The sequence below is a fragment of the Myiozetetes cayanensis genome, unplaced genomic scaffold (assembly GCF_022539395.1).
Source record: "Myiozetetes cayanensis isolate MyiCay16 unplaced genomic scaffold, myiCay2020 scf1, whole genome shotgun sequence".
In the NCBI taxonomy this organism is placed as follows: Eukaryota; Metazoa; Chordata; class Aves; order Passeriformes; family Tyrannidae; genus Myiozetetes; species Myiozetetes cayanensis.
In genome coordinates, this window is record NW_026086604.1 from 134,010,136 (window position 1) to 134,024,598 (window position 14,463).

Genomic DNA, 14,463 nt, shown 5'->3' on the forward strand with positions numbered 1-14,463 from the left:
CTGTTCCCTATCTAACACTCAAAATAAAGGTATTTGTGCTGAAAGGAGGAAAAAAACCACAACCATTGTATCACCTACTTTATATTACCTACCAGTACTTCTTCCAGCCATGTGAAGCAGTGGCATTTACTGTAATTTATTTAAAATGTACTTGCTCTGATATAGCCCACCATGGCCACAAGGTCAACTGACACATCAAGCATCTGAAGAGTTTGCTCATGTGCTGAATGCTGATAAAGGATGTCCTTAGAAGGGCAGAGGGGGTAGTTCCTACTGCACCTTACTGAGGATGAGCCTAGTTGGTATGTTACTGAGCAAAAGTATTACTTAGCACCTTAGCACTTCCATATATTCACTGAGGAACTCCCTTCACTTGAACCATGGCTAAATTATGATTCCAAGACTACAACTTCATAAACACCAGGCTATCATAAAAAAAATAATAAAAATAATTGCCCTAACTTTTTAAGGCCTTCTCTTTCTCTCTCTTAAAAATTCCTTGTTTACCAAGACCAGACTATATTAATAATAGGATTAATCATCTATGATCATTATTGCAGCAGTCTGGTAAGAACAGATTCAAATTTGCACATAAAGGTCTCCCACAGGATACCAACTTTTTACCAACTATCCTCCCTCACTAATTCTACACTTGCAATCATGTTTAAGTTCTAAACTGCCAGTAAGACTCTCACACTTCAATATATCCCCATGAGCGATTCTCTATGCATCACCACATGATAGCTGTCAATTGTATCCAAGGTTTGGACTAAAAACTGTAATTCACTGATGCCAACAGAACTCCACTGATTAATATCATATAATAATTTTATTTTAGAGGTTTCTGTTTTAATATGAAACACTGCATATCCTTTGAAAACATTCTGATACACACAACAGCTTCCTGTATCAGAGTGCAAAGGGCAACTGTGCTCAGTCATAGTAATTTTCATGCTGCACTGTGAAAGTACCTCTTGTAAAATCTACATTACCATTGTGGACAGGAGAAAATATCCCTCCGTATCTCATACTTGTTTGCTTCCTGTTTTAAAAACCAAGCTTTGGGAAATATATGCTGGGAAGCTGTGGGGGAGGGGGCTGAGGGCGGGAGGGGAGGCAGTGAACAGTAAAAACAAAAGAATCCTTAGAATGACTCTCTAACTTAATTTGATAAATTATTAGTGACACATGCAGACAATTACTTAGGTTTGTATTTTCTTCTTGAATCTGTATTTCTGATGACTCTTCAGAAGAAAACTTGTTTTCCTATAAGGGAGGTCTTCAACTCAGCTCTCAGATGACAAGGAGTAATTTATACCTTGATGTTTTACCGGGGTCAGAATGAATGGGAACTGTCAAAAACACTGCCTAACTTGTGCTTTGGTTCATGGTATCCTTGAATTAGCAGAACTGTGCTTTGAGGTCACTCTTGAGGAAGAGCTGTTAGTCTCAGACCTCACAGGTCACCTCTCTGCTTTCTCACCAGCTCGGGCACTGCTGCGTGGAAAGCAGCACTGCCAATAGGAACAGAATGCCTCTCTCACCGGCCTGGCAGCTTCCACTTCTGCCACAGCACTTCAGTGCAGTAGGAAGAGAGTAGCTGCACTGTAAAATCCCAGAAATGAACTTCCAGCTTCATTTCAAAGAAAAGTATTGGCAGCAAATCATTAAAATGTATAGTTTACAGGGACTTCAGTTAAACAAAACAACCCCAAACACACAGAACAATTGGACAGTCTACTTAATAAAATCTAGCAAGATCAAACAGTTCAGTAAAATTTTTACCTCAAGCATGCAAGTAATTCAAGGCATATTGATCTAAAACTTGGTTTTTCTTTCCAGTTTGGTAGGAAACAGTTTTTAGATTATGCAAACCCTGTTCTGGGTTTGGGGGGTGGTAGTGGTGGTGTTGGTTTGGGGTTTTTTGGGCTGAAGCAGGGGAGAGAACAGTATTTTTGTGGTTTTTTAAATCTTTCACTTCAATATGCTCAAAAAACCATCTCTTTTCCCTTCCCCCTAGTTATATCAAATGCATTTTAAAACTTCACAGGACTGTCCACATCACAAGCTAAGTCTTTTCTTATTTCTTGTTGATTTTTGTGAAAGTATGGGAAGCAATTGCCACACTGAATTTGACTGTACAGGTGAATTCTTACATATATGTTAGCAAAACCAGATCAAACAGTTCAGCATCTGTAAAAATTAACTCCAAGAGAATGCGTCACATTTCCTCTGCTTTTTCAAATTCAACAGAAGACACTTTTTACCTGTAATGTTAAGTAGATTACTTAAAAAACCCAGACATTGTGAATCAGCTTTTGCATCACTAATAAAGAAAATTAAAACAAAAGACACAAATAAACAAAACCCAAAGCCAACTCACAACGCCATCACGTAGCAATGCACTTTCCTGATTATGAAGCTTCAGTACAGACAGATGTATGTACCCTTCAGTACAGGGGTTGTATGTATTTTAAATGGCAGATTATTTCAAAGGACTTCTATGTACGGTGGGAAAAAATTCTGAATCACCTGCCTCTAGTCAGTGTACTGAAACTGCAGCTTGATAAGAAGTGCTTACCTCCCCCTTTCACCAGAGAAAGATTAAAAAAAAAATCTTCACTAACTGGTTGAATATTATATGAGAAATACAGATAATATTTAGAGTACCTTTAAAGTAATATTACAACTGCATACACTATTTAAATCTCTTTAGTAAGTGGATTCTATTTTAAAACCTTTTCCTTCAAAATCCAGACAAGTTTTGTTTGTTTCTCCCTCCAGTTCTGCAGCAAGTCAGTTAAACAGACTTAAATTTGTCCATATTAAGAACTAAATAGCATTCTGCAGAAATTAATTTAAGCCTTTATGTTTAAAAACAAAAAAGTAACAACCTCCCCTCACGCTATTTTTCTAATCCTATTCGTGATTAAGTATTTTGCAATAGCCAAGATGCTCCACCTTTTTAAAGCAGGAAAACAAGTCAGCTTTATATTCAGTCACAACACAGTTTATCCTGGCATATCTCCCCCTTCCTCTGTGTCATATTTATTTTTCTGTGCAATTCATTATGTAAAACCTCTCAAAGCTTAAAACTCTAAAGAGAACAAACTAAAGTACTCAAAGTGTTAAAAAAAGCAATTATATAGTCGAATCATGCTTTGTATGCTTAGTAACTCTAGAAAACTCCTTAGTAAATAGCAACACTTCTAATAGTACATCCTCAGTAAGGCTGGGGGTGGGGAGAAGAGATCGACTACAGCCTTTATCTTTTCCACCTTAAACTTATATAATCATATTGCATGTAAGGATAAGCAAACAACAAACCTGATCACTCCACGCACAATACAGGTTACAAATGAAACTCCAGTTGTGATTGATAATGCAGTCCAAAATCCTGAGCTGGGCCATGTCTTGCTATAGCGCAGAGTGCTGCTGTGCTCTGACTCAGCTTTTGTCCCGGAGATCCTCGAGGATATGAGAGCTATGCAGTAATGACATTCAGGAACAAGGACTTTCCTTCCTGTTCAGTCTCCCTTCCCACCCCAGCCATATGTCAACTCAACAAGATAAACTGACAGAACTGCGTAACATTCTTCAAAATAATACTTCCGAAGCTGACAAATTATGCATTCTTGGGAATAAATGAGAAATAAGAACATCCTAAGAAATCACACTAAAGCAAACACAAAAATGCACTCTCAAATTGTGCTTGTTCTTTAATCCCAGCCCCTTCATTTCTGCTCCTGCTGAAACTGCTCTGAATATCAGCAATTTAGTGTCATAATTCGTATCATATGAATCTTAAACTTGCCTAGGCATAGCTGTGACAATGGCTCCTGTGTTTACATGTGATCCAAAAGATCTGGGCTATTTTAAAACAGCACAGTAAGAGCAACTTCTCAATGTTAAGAAAACTGCAGTTTTCATAAAAAATATATGGGTTTATCTACTTTGGGCTCTTGAACAGTAGACTTCTCTTTAAACCTACAGGAGTACAATTAGCATTGCACAGAAACACTGACTGCCTTCCGTAATGAAGGTTGAAAACCATATTGACAGGGCTGCAACACCAGAGGGATCCTGAGAAACTGAAGAAATACTGGAAAAGCTTCTTTCTTCCTTCAAGTGTTCCTTCTTTGCAAGCTGTGAACAACCACCCTATTTCAGCATGCACCTCACTTTCTGTATCAGGACTGCCTTCCCTGTACTCCCCTTCCAAGGTGGGACTCAGAATGGAAGTGTGTTTCTGCAGAAACATACACATTTTATCTGATGTTTACATGAACTATTAGACCCATCACAGAATCAACTTAGAAAAACTGCAGTTTAAATGATACAACTATCTAACAACATCCATGAGACACAAGAGACTTTTCTGTCTTGGGAAAGGATGGAGGAACAGCTACAGGAAAAGGTGGCCAATTCACCCTTTGGTTCAGTAATGGTCCAATGACTGAAAAGTACTTTGAATGGGAAAGAAAATTTGTGCTATAAAAGTGGTCTGGAAATACAACAAACTTGTACACAAGGGTCAAACAAATGGTGTGCCCAAAGAGCAACTCGTAACTCTGAAACAGTTACATGAATAAGGCCCCGTTTGTTTTAACTAAACAAAATTTAAAAAAAATCTTGTTCCAGTTTCTCATTCCAAGGGCTCTGGGAATTAATACCAGAGTCCAAGCGAACCTCCTCCCTTCTCAACAACATGAATAGTCTGAAAATTTCCAAGACACAGTTGTGTACAAAGAAAAAAATCTATTCTGGTTCATTTTAAGACATACGTGGCAAAGATTCTCTATTACAACACCTAATCAAGCAAAAGAGAGAACAGTAGTATCAGTGCCACACAGTACAAAATTAAAGTGTCCCCAGGAAATTAAAAAAAAAGAGAGAGAAAAAAAACCCACTCTAAATAAAGGGGATTAAAGAGCTCAAGAAATTAGAACAATAAAACTTCTCTCATACAAGTTAGATGGTCTGCACTGAAGTAGCCTGTCCTGACATGACAAGGGGCTAGAAAAAATGTCCTGCTTAGCAACTATTACTAGGTGGAACAGATACACTTCCTCACAACAGACACCACAACTATCCAAGCTTGAGAAATCTTGGAGAGGATGTCTGAGAAGATTTTACAGAGCAGGGGGTTACTGCAGAGATGCCAGAGCAGAATGAGGCAGAGAAGTCTCCAGGACAGCAATGCTGGATGGAACGAGGAAGGACCCGGCCCCCTGCAGGACTGGCAGCAGGGATGCTGGCAGAACGTGTGGGGCAGCCTACACATGGCTGGAAAAGCAGCCAGCTGCACATTTGTTGCACTGTGGAAAAATGCTGTCATCAACTAAATAAGGCAGAGGGAAGAAGGGAAAGTAGATCTGGAGAATTAGGAGAAGACTGCTGTTCTATACTAAAACCATTATTAACCTGTTACTTTTTGGTATTCGTTTCCAAAACTTGTTTTAAGGAAATTCTAAACCAATTTTTTTTCCTCCTACAATCTGGGCAGTGCTTACGCCTAAATACTGCAGGTAAAACCATAAATAATAATATACAGCATTAGGAAAACATTGTTAGAAACAGTCAATATTGGCCTGACAGCTGCCACCAAAGGTTAGTATCAAAAGACTTGTAAATTCCTGTAGGCATAGAACGAGGTGAGGACCAAACTTTTTGCAAGCTTGAGTCTTTACTGAAGTGCCTCAGGGAAAAAGAGGAGCTCAGAAACTGCTGCAAGAGCAGCACCTGCAACAGCAAACTGCAGTTATTGCTTAAAATAGACTATCTCAAAATTTTCTTCCAAGTCAATCTGTCGGCTTGTAAATTTGATCTGCCACTACTGGACACTGTTCCTGAACATCATCAACCAGTTTGACAACTACTTTCTCATTTACACGAGAATCTCCTTCCTGGTACGAGGCTAAATCAAATTCCACTAGTTAGCACTCCTCTGTTCTAACCTTTCTTTACTGTTAACATGTTTTTTGGGAGACCATTTCTGTTTCTTCTAAGCATGATTCCTGTGTATAAAACCTCCTTTAAATAGGCCTACAATAAACAGAGGGCTTCCCTTTCTGCCTTCAACACTCAGTTTACTAATGTATTCCTTCAAAAAGTTTAATGGAGAAACAAAACTAAAACAGGTGGTGTTGTGAACACTCAAAATTTCTAAAAAGATTTGCCCAAAATTTAAAAGCAAGGCCTCCACACTGACTTTCCAATTTGGAGGTCAACAGAGCATTTAAAGACGCACTCATGGCATAACTAGAGAATGACGAGGGGGACACATCAGTATTAGCAGGCTCCAAAGAACTCTGTGTCCAATTGCCCAAAGAGCTCTTTACCATACACTGAGCTTTGACTGAAAAATATGATGATGATGACACCAGGTTTCAAAGTTAATTATCTACTTCTCTCTCAATACTGCAGCAAGCTTTCTGAAACAGACAACAGCTCATGCTCACAGAAAGGAAGGGCTTCCTTTTCCTTACAGTTCCAGATACTTTCTGTACATGAGCAAATATGCAAGCTGCACACAAAGGTCAACCACATCGTCAGCACACACTGAAGTGTATACCAGAAAGATGCTGTTCAGAACTTGGAACACAGAGTTCTTTGAAAGGGTAAATCCTACACCAAAAAGGTGTAGACTCATAATTATGATGGTGAAGCTGGAGCGGAAATTGAGGTTTTTTTAGTAAATGAAATTGAGAAGTACACAAGAACAAAAGGAAAAAGCATGTCTGAAAACACGAAGTGTTTCCATTGCTCAGCTTCACGAAGTCTGACAATGAGAAAAGTTCCTACAAACCAAGTCAACAGCAGGAAGAGGCTGAAATATGATTTCCATTCTGAATTCTTTCCTATCACTGAAATTTTTACAAAAAGCTATGAACATTAAAAAAGGAAGAAACAGTGAATACAAAAAAAATCTCTCTCCACAGCCAAAAAAAAAAAAAAATCTGAAGTGTTTCCTTCCTCCTGTATCAACTCTTTCTTAAGATTCAATACAGTTCATAGAACTAGAAACACAAGAGATCTCCTTAGGGGAAAAAATGCAGGGTACAACAGCTGGCACAATACCATTTCAGGCTATTTAACACATTCATACCAGACTGCTACAACTCTACTAGAAGTAAAAGTACAAAATAAAATCTAAGTAAGTACACAAGACTTACTACTTTCTGATCATAAACTAAGGGCAAAAGAAAACAATTCTCATTTTTCTTCTGCATGATTGCAACTTCTATTTTTAATCAATGTATAAGCTCATTAGATTAGTCAAACAATGTATCTCATGATTCATTTTGTAAATGTACCACTCCATCACCCCACATATGATCTAAATCATATACAGACAGTTGTTCTAATTGTGTTTTAAACACTCATGCAGTGAGGTGCTCATCAGTTTTACTGCCTAATTCTCAAAAAATTCTCTTGCATCCACTCTCCAGATGCCTTCACCATCATTCTGGTTTCTTCCAAGGACATGGGATAGCAATATTGATCTGGCAAGAGTCAGTTTGAGTCATGACAAAGAAAAGCCCTTTTCTCTTGAGCTACTACTTCAATTCACCAGTTAAGTTCCAGTACTACCCACTTCCTTGGATTTCAGCCTTAGCCAATTTCAGTGGACTAGTGTGGCATTTCCTTTCTCTAACCAACTTTCATTTAGGATGTGATACAACGTGCATTTTCTCTTCTTTATCTAACATTCAATTCATACATATTTCTTCATTTCAGAGAAGATCAGGTATTCAAACAAGAATATACTTTTATTAACTTCAGCTACAAGAAAGTATCATTTGTATGCTATCCCACAAAAATAAATATACTGGATATAAAACAGGATCTGAGTCCCCAAACAGAATTCTAAAAAGGCAACTGACAGCCCTCAGAAACTGGAAGTAGTTACAAATTGGAAACTTCTGCCACTGTTCTATTTAAGAATGCACAGCCAAGTTTAGTGGGGGCTGAATACAAAAGCCGTATGTACTCTTATGCAAAGTGAACTTCTGTGATACCATTAAGCACTTCATAACATTTATAGTGCTAATAAGATCAAACTCATGAGAACATGTACATTTAATCAAGCTATCATCACTGCAAGCTCAGTGTCTCACAAGAGGGGATCACTCACTTTCCACTTGCAAGTTCCTGGATGACAAAACCTACTGCTCCTGTGGAAATTTCTGTTTGTCCAACGCAGTGTCTGTACAACTGTATCACTTTGTTTCACTGGTCATTTGTTCTCACTATCCTTAGTTTTGTATGTCAGCAGAGGATGAAAAAAGCAACTTCAAGAAAAAAACAAAACAAGTGTATTTATTAAGTGCAGTTTTAATCACATTACTGCTGTTCACCTGGTTATTTTACATCATCATCACTCAAAGAAAAAATGCAACACAACTTAATTTGAATTTTCTCTACATGGTAATTATTTTCATGTCCAAACAAAATATGGAAAAAAAAATACAGAAATGCTTATTGCTATCATAATGTGCCACCCACCACCACTGCATCTGTCCTTGTGAAAACAGCAACTAGAAGCTACATTACTACTTATTTTGAGATTACATGTGAACCTCCAGAAGACACACTACACACAGTGGTAATGATGCAGCCATGATCAGGTTAGAAAGCAGGGAGATTTTCTTTTTATTTCTCCCTCCCCCAAGGAATGATGGTAAAAGCATCTAAATTAAATCACATCAAATGTAATGCCTTTGGTTTCAACAGTACACACATTTTCTTTTACAGAAGGCTTTCTATTTACAGTATTAGTGATCCTGTCTGAGCACACACAGCTCCACAACTGACCTGAGCCCTACCACAGGGATAATTCTAATAGGGACTTCCTGTTGTCTTCCTATTCTTCACTGCAGTGCAGTGCCATGTGATCAGCTCTGCTATTTTCTGATCCCAACCCAAAGCCACAACTAAGTTACTTGCCTGCCCAAGACTGGGCTTCAGAATACTAAAATTTTCATTGAGATAAAATAGAATCCTTACATATATTAACATATATAGAAACATACAGAAAAATACAGTGCTAGTTCTGGTGCTTATAGAGAAAATCCTTTCAGTGTACTGGGATGTCTTGCAGCAAACTCCTTCAGGGCAGCTATACTCCAGCTGGCAAAGCCCATACACACTGAACGCCCTCCTCAGCGACTTCACCGCCACACCATCAGTGACCTCCAAGTGCTCTTCACAGAATCCTTTCCAAATGCCCCTCTCCTGCTTACACCTGCGGTCTCATAAATTTAAAGCTCGAGTAGAACTCACATGTTGTTAGTGTAATGCAAATGTTACAGAGAAAGGTGCCACTTAGGAGCACTATTTACACTGAATTACTCAGTGCAGTCTGAAGCCCAACTCTTGTTCAATATTACAGCAGCACCTGACTTGCAAGCAAATTATGAAAAGATTGTATTTAGGAATTATCACTCTCTGTAGTTAAGGAACCTCTTTTTATATGTTCCCTAAGGGAACACCTTTGACTGGAAGCCTACAGCTGTTAGCACATTTCTTCCTGTGGATGCACAGAGAGGGAACGTAGAGTCCAAGACCTTAGATCCTTAATGAGCAACGTTCTTCACATCTGCACTTCTACTATTCTTTTGAAGGGGGATAAAGTGTAAATACAGTAGCTAACATATGCTACCAAATAAAGCTACTACGGGTTAGCTTTTCAAATCTGTCAGGCAATTTGTTATATTGATTATAGGCAACATAATGCAGTACAGAGAACTCCTGTCACACTCAAACAACAGAACCCAGCAGAGAAACAAGTATCACCACTTGTCACTCTTCAGTGAAGAAGAGTTAAATAAAAACAGCTTGTTAACTAATACAGCTTGCTAACTTAAGACTAGCTTTCTTTTCCGACTGCTCCCAAACTTTAGTAAGTTGCACAGTGTCAGAGGCTTGTCTAGAACTTTGATGAAGCTTTCATTTCTTGGAATGAAGATGAGGTACCCCAAATAAACTACAACAAAATCAAACTCCCCCGTTCCCCATATATCAAGTCTACAAATAAAATTTTAATAACCTTGCTTCCATATGCTGTGTTTTCAGAGGCTTAAATTCAAGTCTTTATTTATTAAAAAAAACCCAAAAAAACCACTTAAAGACTAAGCTCTACACATCTAGTAATCTTTCCTGGTAGTTTAGGTAATGGGAAGAAATCCAAAAATTCAAATTTTCCATCAGTTTTTTGATGTCTTTTTCTATGTAGACCAAGCCCAATGTTGCAGGAACAGTGTTATCAGATCAGTCATGTGACATAATCTGAAACCAAATATTCACTTCCAGTATTTTTTGTTGTATAAAATATGTGGACTTGATCAAGGTCTTCCCCACCATTGTGCAAGTTTCCATCCCTTCTCTAAAACCTTCATTCATCCAAAGATGGACTGACTTGGAAGAAAATACACTTTAAGAAGTTAACATATTTTCCAGGGAGCTTTGGAATTCTAAGAAGGTTTAAGGTTTATTTTAGAAACAAATTAAACATATCAAGTTGCTACATGAGTAGTAGAACTGACTTCAGTCTCATACATCTTGTATCTCCCCGTCATCTTCTTTCATCCTGTCAGATCCCCTATAAAGGAAAGAATGTTTTTTTGGCAGTCACACATGTGCTGACTGGCCACAAGAGCTTTCCCATCTCACCTTCAGTGTGAAACGTTAACCTGGGCTTCTCTTCCATCTAGCTGCTGAGTTGCTCTAATTCCCCAGGCACTTCATTATCTCCAAGAGCTTTCCCTGCCTTGGAATTTGACCAAAACTGGCCAAGGACCTCAAGAGCAACTGCAGAGGAACTAACAGATGAACAGATGGGCAGACTGATGGCATGCATAGAAGAAATCAGATTCAAGAATTTTTACTTCTTCACTCCATTACATCACTTGCTTCTGAGTCTCTTTTGTCTGAAGAACACGAGCCTTGCATTCTCACCCATACTGCCTTCCACTCCTTCAGCATACAGTCATCACTGCACAAGTTACATTTCATAGCTTGCCTTTTTTTTTTTTTTGGACAATAACCCAGTTTCTCTACTCCATCCCTATTTTATCCACATTCCTATAGTATTTATCATTCTTGAACTGTCCTACAGAAATATAGGTATTGTGATCCTCTCATCAAAAGTAAAAAAAGAAACTTGCAGAACTGCAGGCTTTTAATACATTCCAATCCTATAATGCTTATATACATTCTTTAGGGAAAAACATCGTAACTGAAAATCATGAAGTCAGCCATGTTCTTGTCAAAAAGTTATATAAGTACAGGTGGAACAATAAACTTTTTTTTCCTGACCACCATTCGTTTTCCAATAGATTAAATTCTACTTTCCCCATTTTATATATGTCTGTAAGAGCTGAAGAATGCATATTTTTCTAGAGAGCAAAACCTCAACTTCACAAAACACAAGCAAAGGTGGTGTTGCACTTCTCTTTATGGGACACAGCTCCCGGCGCGGCATTTACAACATGGGAAGCTCCAGTTCGTCTCTCAGCAATGGTCAGATCTAAGCATCTAGAAAGTAAATTCAAAACAGTGAGATATGGACCAGGCAGATGCTAAAAGGAGCGATATAATAAGCTGACAAAAGAAGTACATCCAAAATCCCACTTATTTCTACAGTTCAGACACCGAACAAGTTTTTAGATGGAGTGTGAAAGGCACTATGTAAAATTACTGTAACGCGTGTCTAAGTGATCAAAGGCACTGAAGCCAGGTGTCGGAATTTGACTGTATGTAACAGGCAATTACTTGTGGTATGAAAGAGACTTGACATGATACTTAATAATTCTTTCATACAATGGAATTTAAAATATTTTTATTTCTTAACCACAAGATAAAAGGAACTTTTAAAATAAAAACAAACTATGCAAAATACTACTGTAGCACTGGCAAAGACCTTTTTCCTCAACTAAAAGCACTGCCCAATTACATTTACAGAGGAAGTCAATGGCTTCACCCTCTGGCCTCAACATTTCAATTACACTGTGAACCCAGGGTAATTTTTAGTGCTTACCACTAAAGGGAAATACACTGATTGCACAAAACCACAGACTCAACACATGTAGCTCCACAGGGATGTTATCTAAGTAGATCTCGTTGCTTGTTGTGTCGCTTAGAATTATGCTCTCAAACCTCACGATACTGGTGGCACAATTCATCATTCCAGAACTCTTAAAAAAATAGTGTCAGTCAACCTGAAAGGCAAGACAAACGGAATGTTTGCTTCCATAAACGCAGGAAGCATCTTAAAAAAAGTTTGCTTGTGTTCACATTCATCAGCATAAGAACCCCCTAACTAATAACAAGTAAGTTTCACTTTCCAAATGGCCTCTCAAGACTATATGATATTTCTAGAAGTGATGGGCTTAGCCACCCTAACAGTTTGTTGCCTGTCCCTTCAGTGAACCACTTCAGCCAGTGACTGCTAATAACATCACCAGAAATGCAGGCCTCAGAGTAAATGGAAAAAAAACTTCATATACACTAGAGGAAAATGACTTCTGAGCAGTAGCAATCTTTGCTCAATTCATAACAGAAAATGAATAAAAAAAACTCATCTCAAACTAATTCCAGAAGCAAGGACTTACTCTGTTTTAGTCAATAGGGAGTGGAGACATATTCCCTTAACTTCTAACTCAATCCAATAATCCTTCTATGAACTTTCTATATATGAGAAAATTGTGGTTAATCTCACATTTTTTTATCTTAAAAATATTTTGGAGTCCTTACTATTATGAGAGGGTATAAGCAGAGCCACAGCAAAACTCTGGCCAATAGGGTTCCACCCCACCAATTCAAGAGCTATTCCTATCTCCAACCCTGAACACAGTCATGTAGCTTTAACGTTATTCGGAAATCAGTCACAGCATTCACTGAAGTGATCTCACTAATAAATTAAGGACAAGCAGGGTTGCTTTGGTACAATGCCTGTATCATAACTCCACCATCACCATTTAGATTTATCACTCTTAGGAGCACACTGATCTCAGATTCATCTTTCCTCCTCTTTATTCCCACAATCTCAACCAGGAGAGAATGATTTACACCAAAAACATAATGCACAATGAGGAAAAAATACAAAGGGATTCCAGGAACTTATTTTAACTTACAATTTCTGGAATTCTCCAACATAATGGATAAGCTAAGAAAGAAAAACTCTAGAAAGCAGACTTGTACCTTCACTTTACTTGAGCACTGAACCTGAAAAAAGATAATTAATACAGGAGCCACATAGACAAAATAGCTCCTAAGAAAGTCAACAAAGATAGACAATAAAGAGGAACTGTAAATTTGACGTAATCGTCACCTTAGTCAATACTCATGTTGGCTGATGAAAAGCCATCTCATCTTCAGTCATCACGCTGAAATTCTTGAGAGAGGTTTAAGATCAAGATCCATCATCTGTTAATTTTTTTTCTTATCCCTGAAACACCTCTATCTCTAAAATAGACTAGTCCAAAATAGCACAATTTTGCTAAGCTTTATGTTATACTGAAAATGTAATCTTTGTGAAGTACTACACAGGTGGGACTCAGGTGAAAAACAAACAAACAACAAAACAACAACAAAACCCACACCTGTGAGAGCAACAGAGAAGTCAGTGTTTTCCAGTGAATCTAATTGCATCTCCCCTATTTTTCAGAAGTCTATAGGCACAGATAGGTGTCCTTTTCTTAGTATAAACAGATTAAGAAATACCTCATTTTTATTAGAAAGGACATGCCAGTAAGACTTTTTCAATATAATGGACCAGATGGTTATTTAGAGAAAGTACAACATACAGTTCTAATCACTGTCACTGGAGACTACTGATGAAAAGCTGTTAAGGTCTTTGTCCAGTGAATCCCTCAAAGTCTCCAAAGAAGAAGGGTGCAGGACCTTCCACAACCTGTTCCAACATTTAACCAGCCTCAACAATAATTTTTTTTCTCCTTGTATTTAGCTGGAGAATGCAACTTACACAACTCTCTTGTCCCTTGCTGAAAACCTCACCCAGCTGCCTCGTAATCCTTCCCTGCTTCAGGCTGAGCACAGCTGGTGCCAGTGGCCTCCCCTCCAGGCAGACACTCCAGTCCCTGAACAACTTCCTTCTCTCCAGTTTGTCATGTCCTGCAGGGAGGGCCAAAAACTGGGCATGGTCTTCTGGGGAAGAACCTCAACAGCGTCAAACACATGGGGAACAACACCAACACGTTCTGTGGATTAGCAGAGTGCAAATGTTGTGAACAGTTAAACATGACCAGCCAGATACGCTAGGCAGGCGCAGCAACAACAGTTACACCACCAGCACTACTCATAGGAGTAATGGGTGATAATTTTTTCCCCTCACTGAATTGTTTGAACTACGACCTCCAGAGCTGTAAAAAACCAGCATGTAATTCCATGGCCTTTCACAAATAGTCTATTCATTAAAAAAAGAAGCCTTTGCCACACACT

The 14,463-nt window shown here is 38.3% G+C and overlaps 1 protein-coding gene across 3 annotated transcripts in view; it reads right to left on the reverse strand.

The window, feature by feature from the left end:
- The window catches only part of ARHGAP21 (Rho GTPase activating protein 21), a 112,297-nt gene that overhangs the window by 78,757 nt on the left and 19,077 nt on the right, over positions 1–14,463 (reverse strand). Inside the window, exon 1 of one of the 3 annotated variants that reach the window (XM_050320599.1) lies at positions 3,328–3,459. The exons of the other annotated variants lie outside the window; for them this stretch is intronic. Within the exon in view, the coding sequence (XP_050176556.1) occupies positions 3,328–3,411 (84 nt within the window). The 5' untranslated portion in view covers positions 3,412–3,459. Of the gene's footprint in view, positions 1–3,327; positions 3,460–14,463 lie in introns of those variants that run through there. 3 annotated transcript variants of the gene reach the window in all.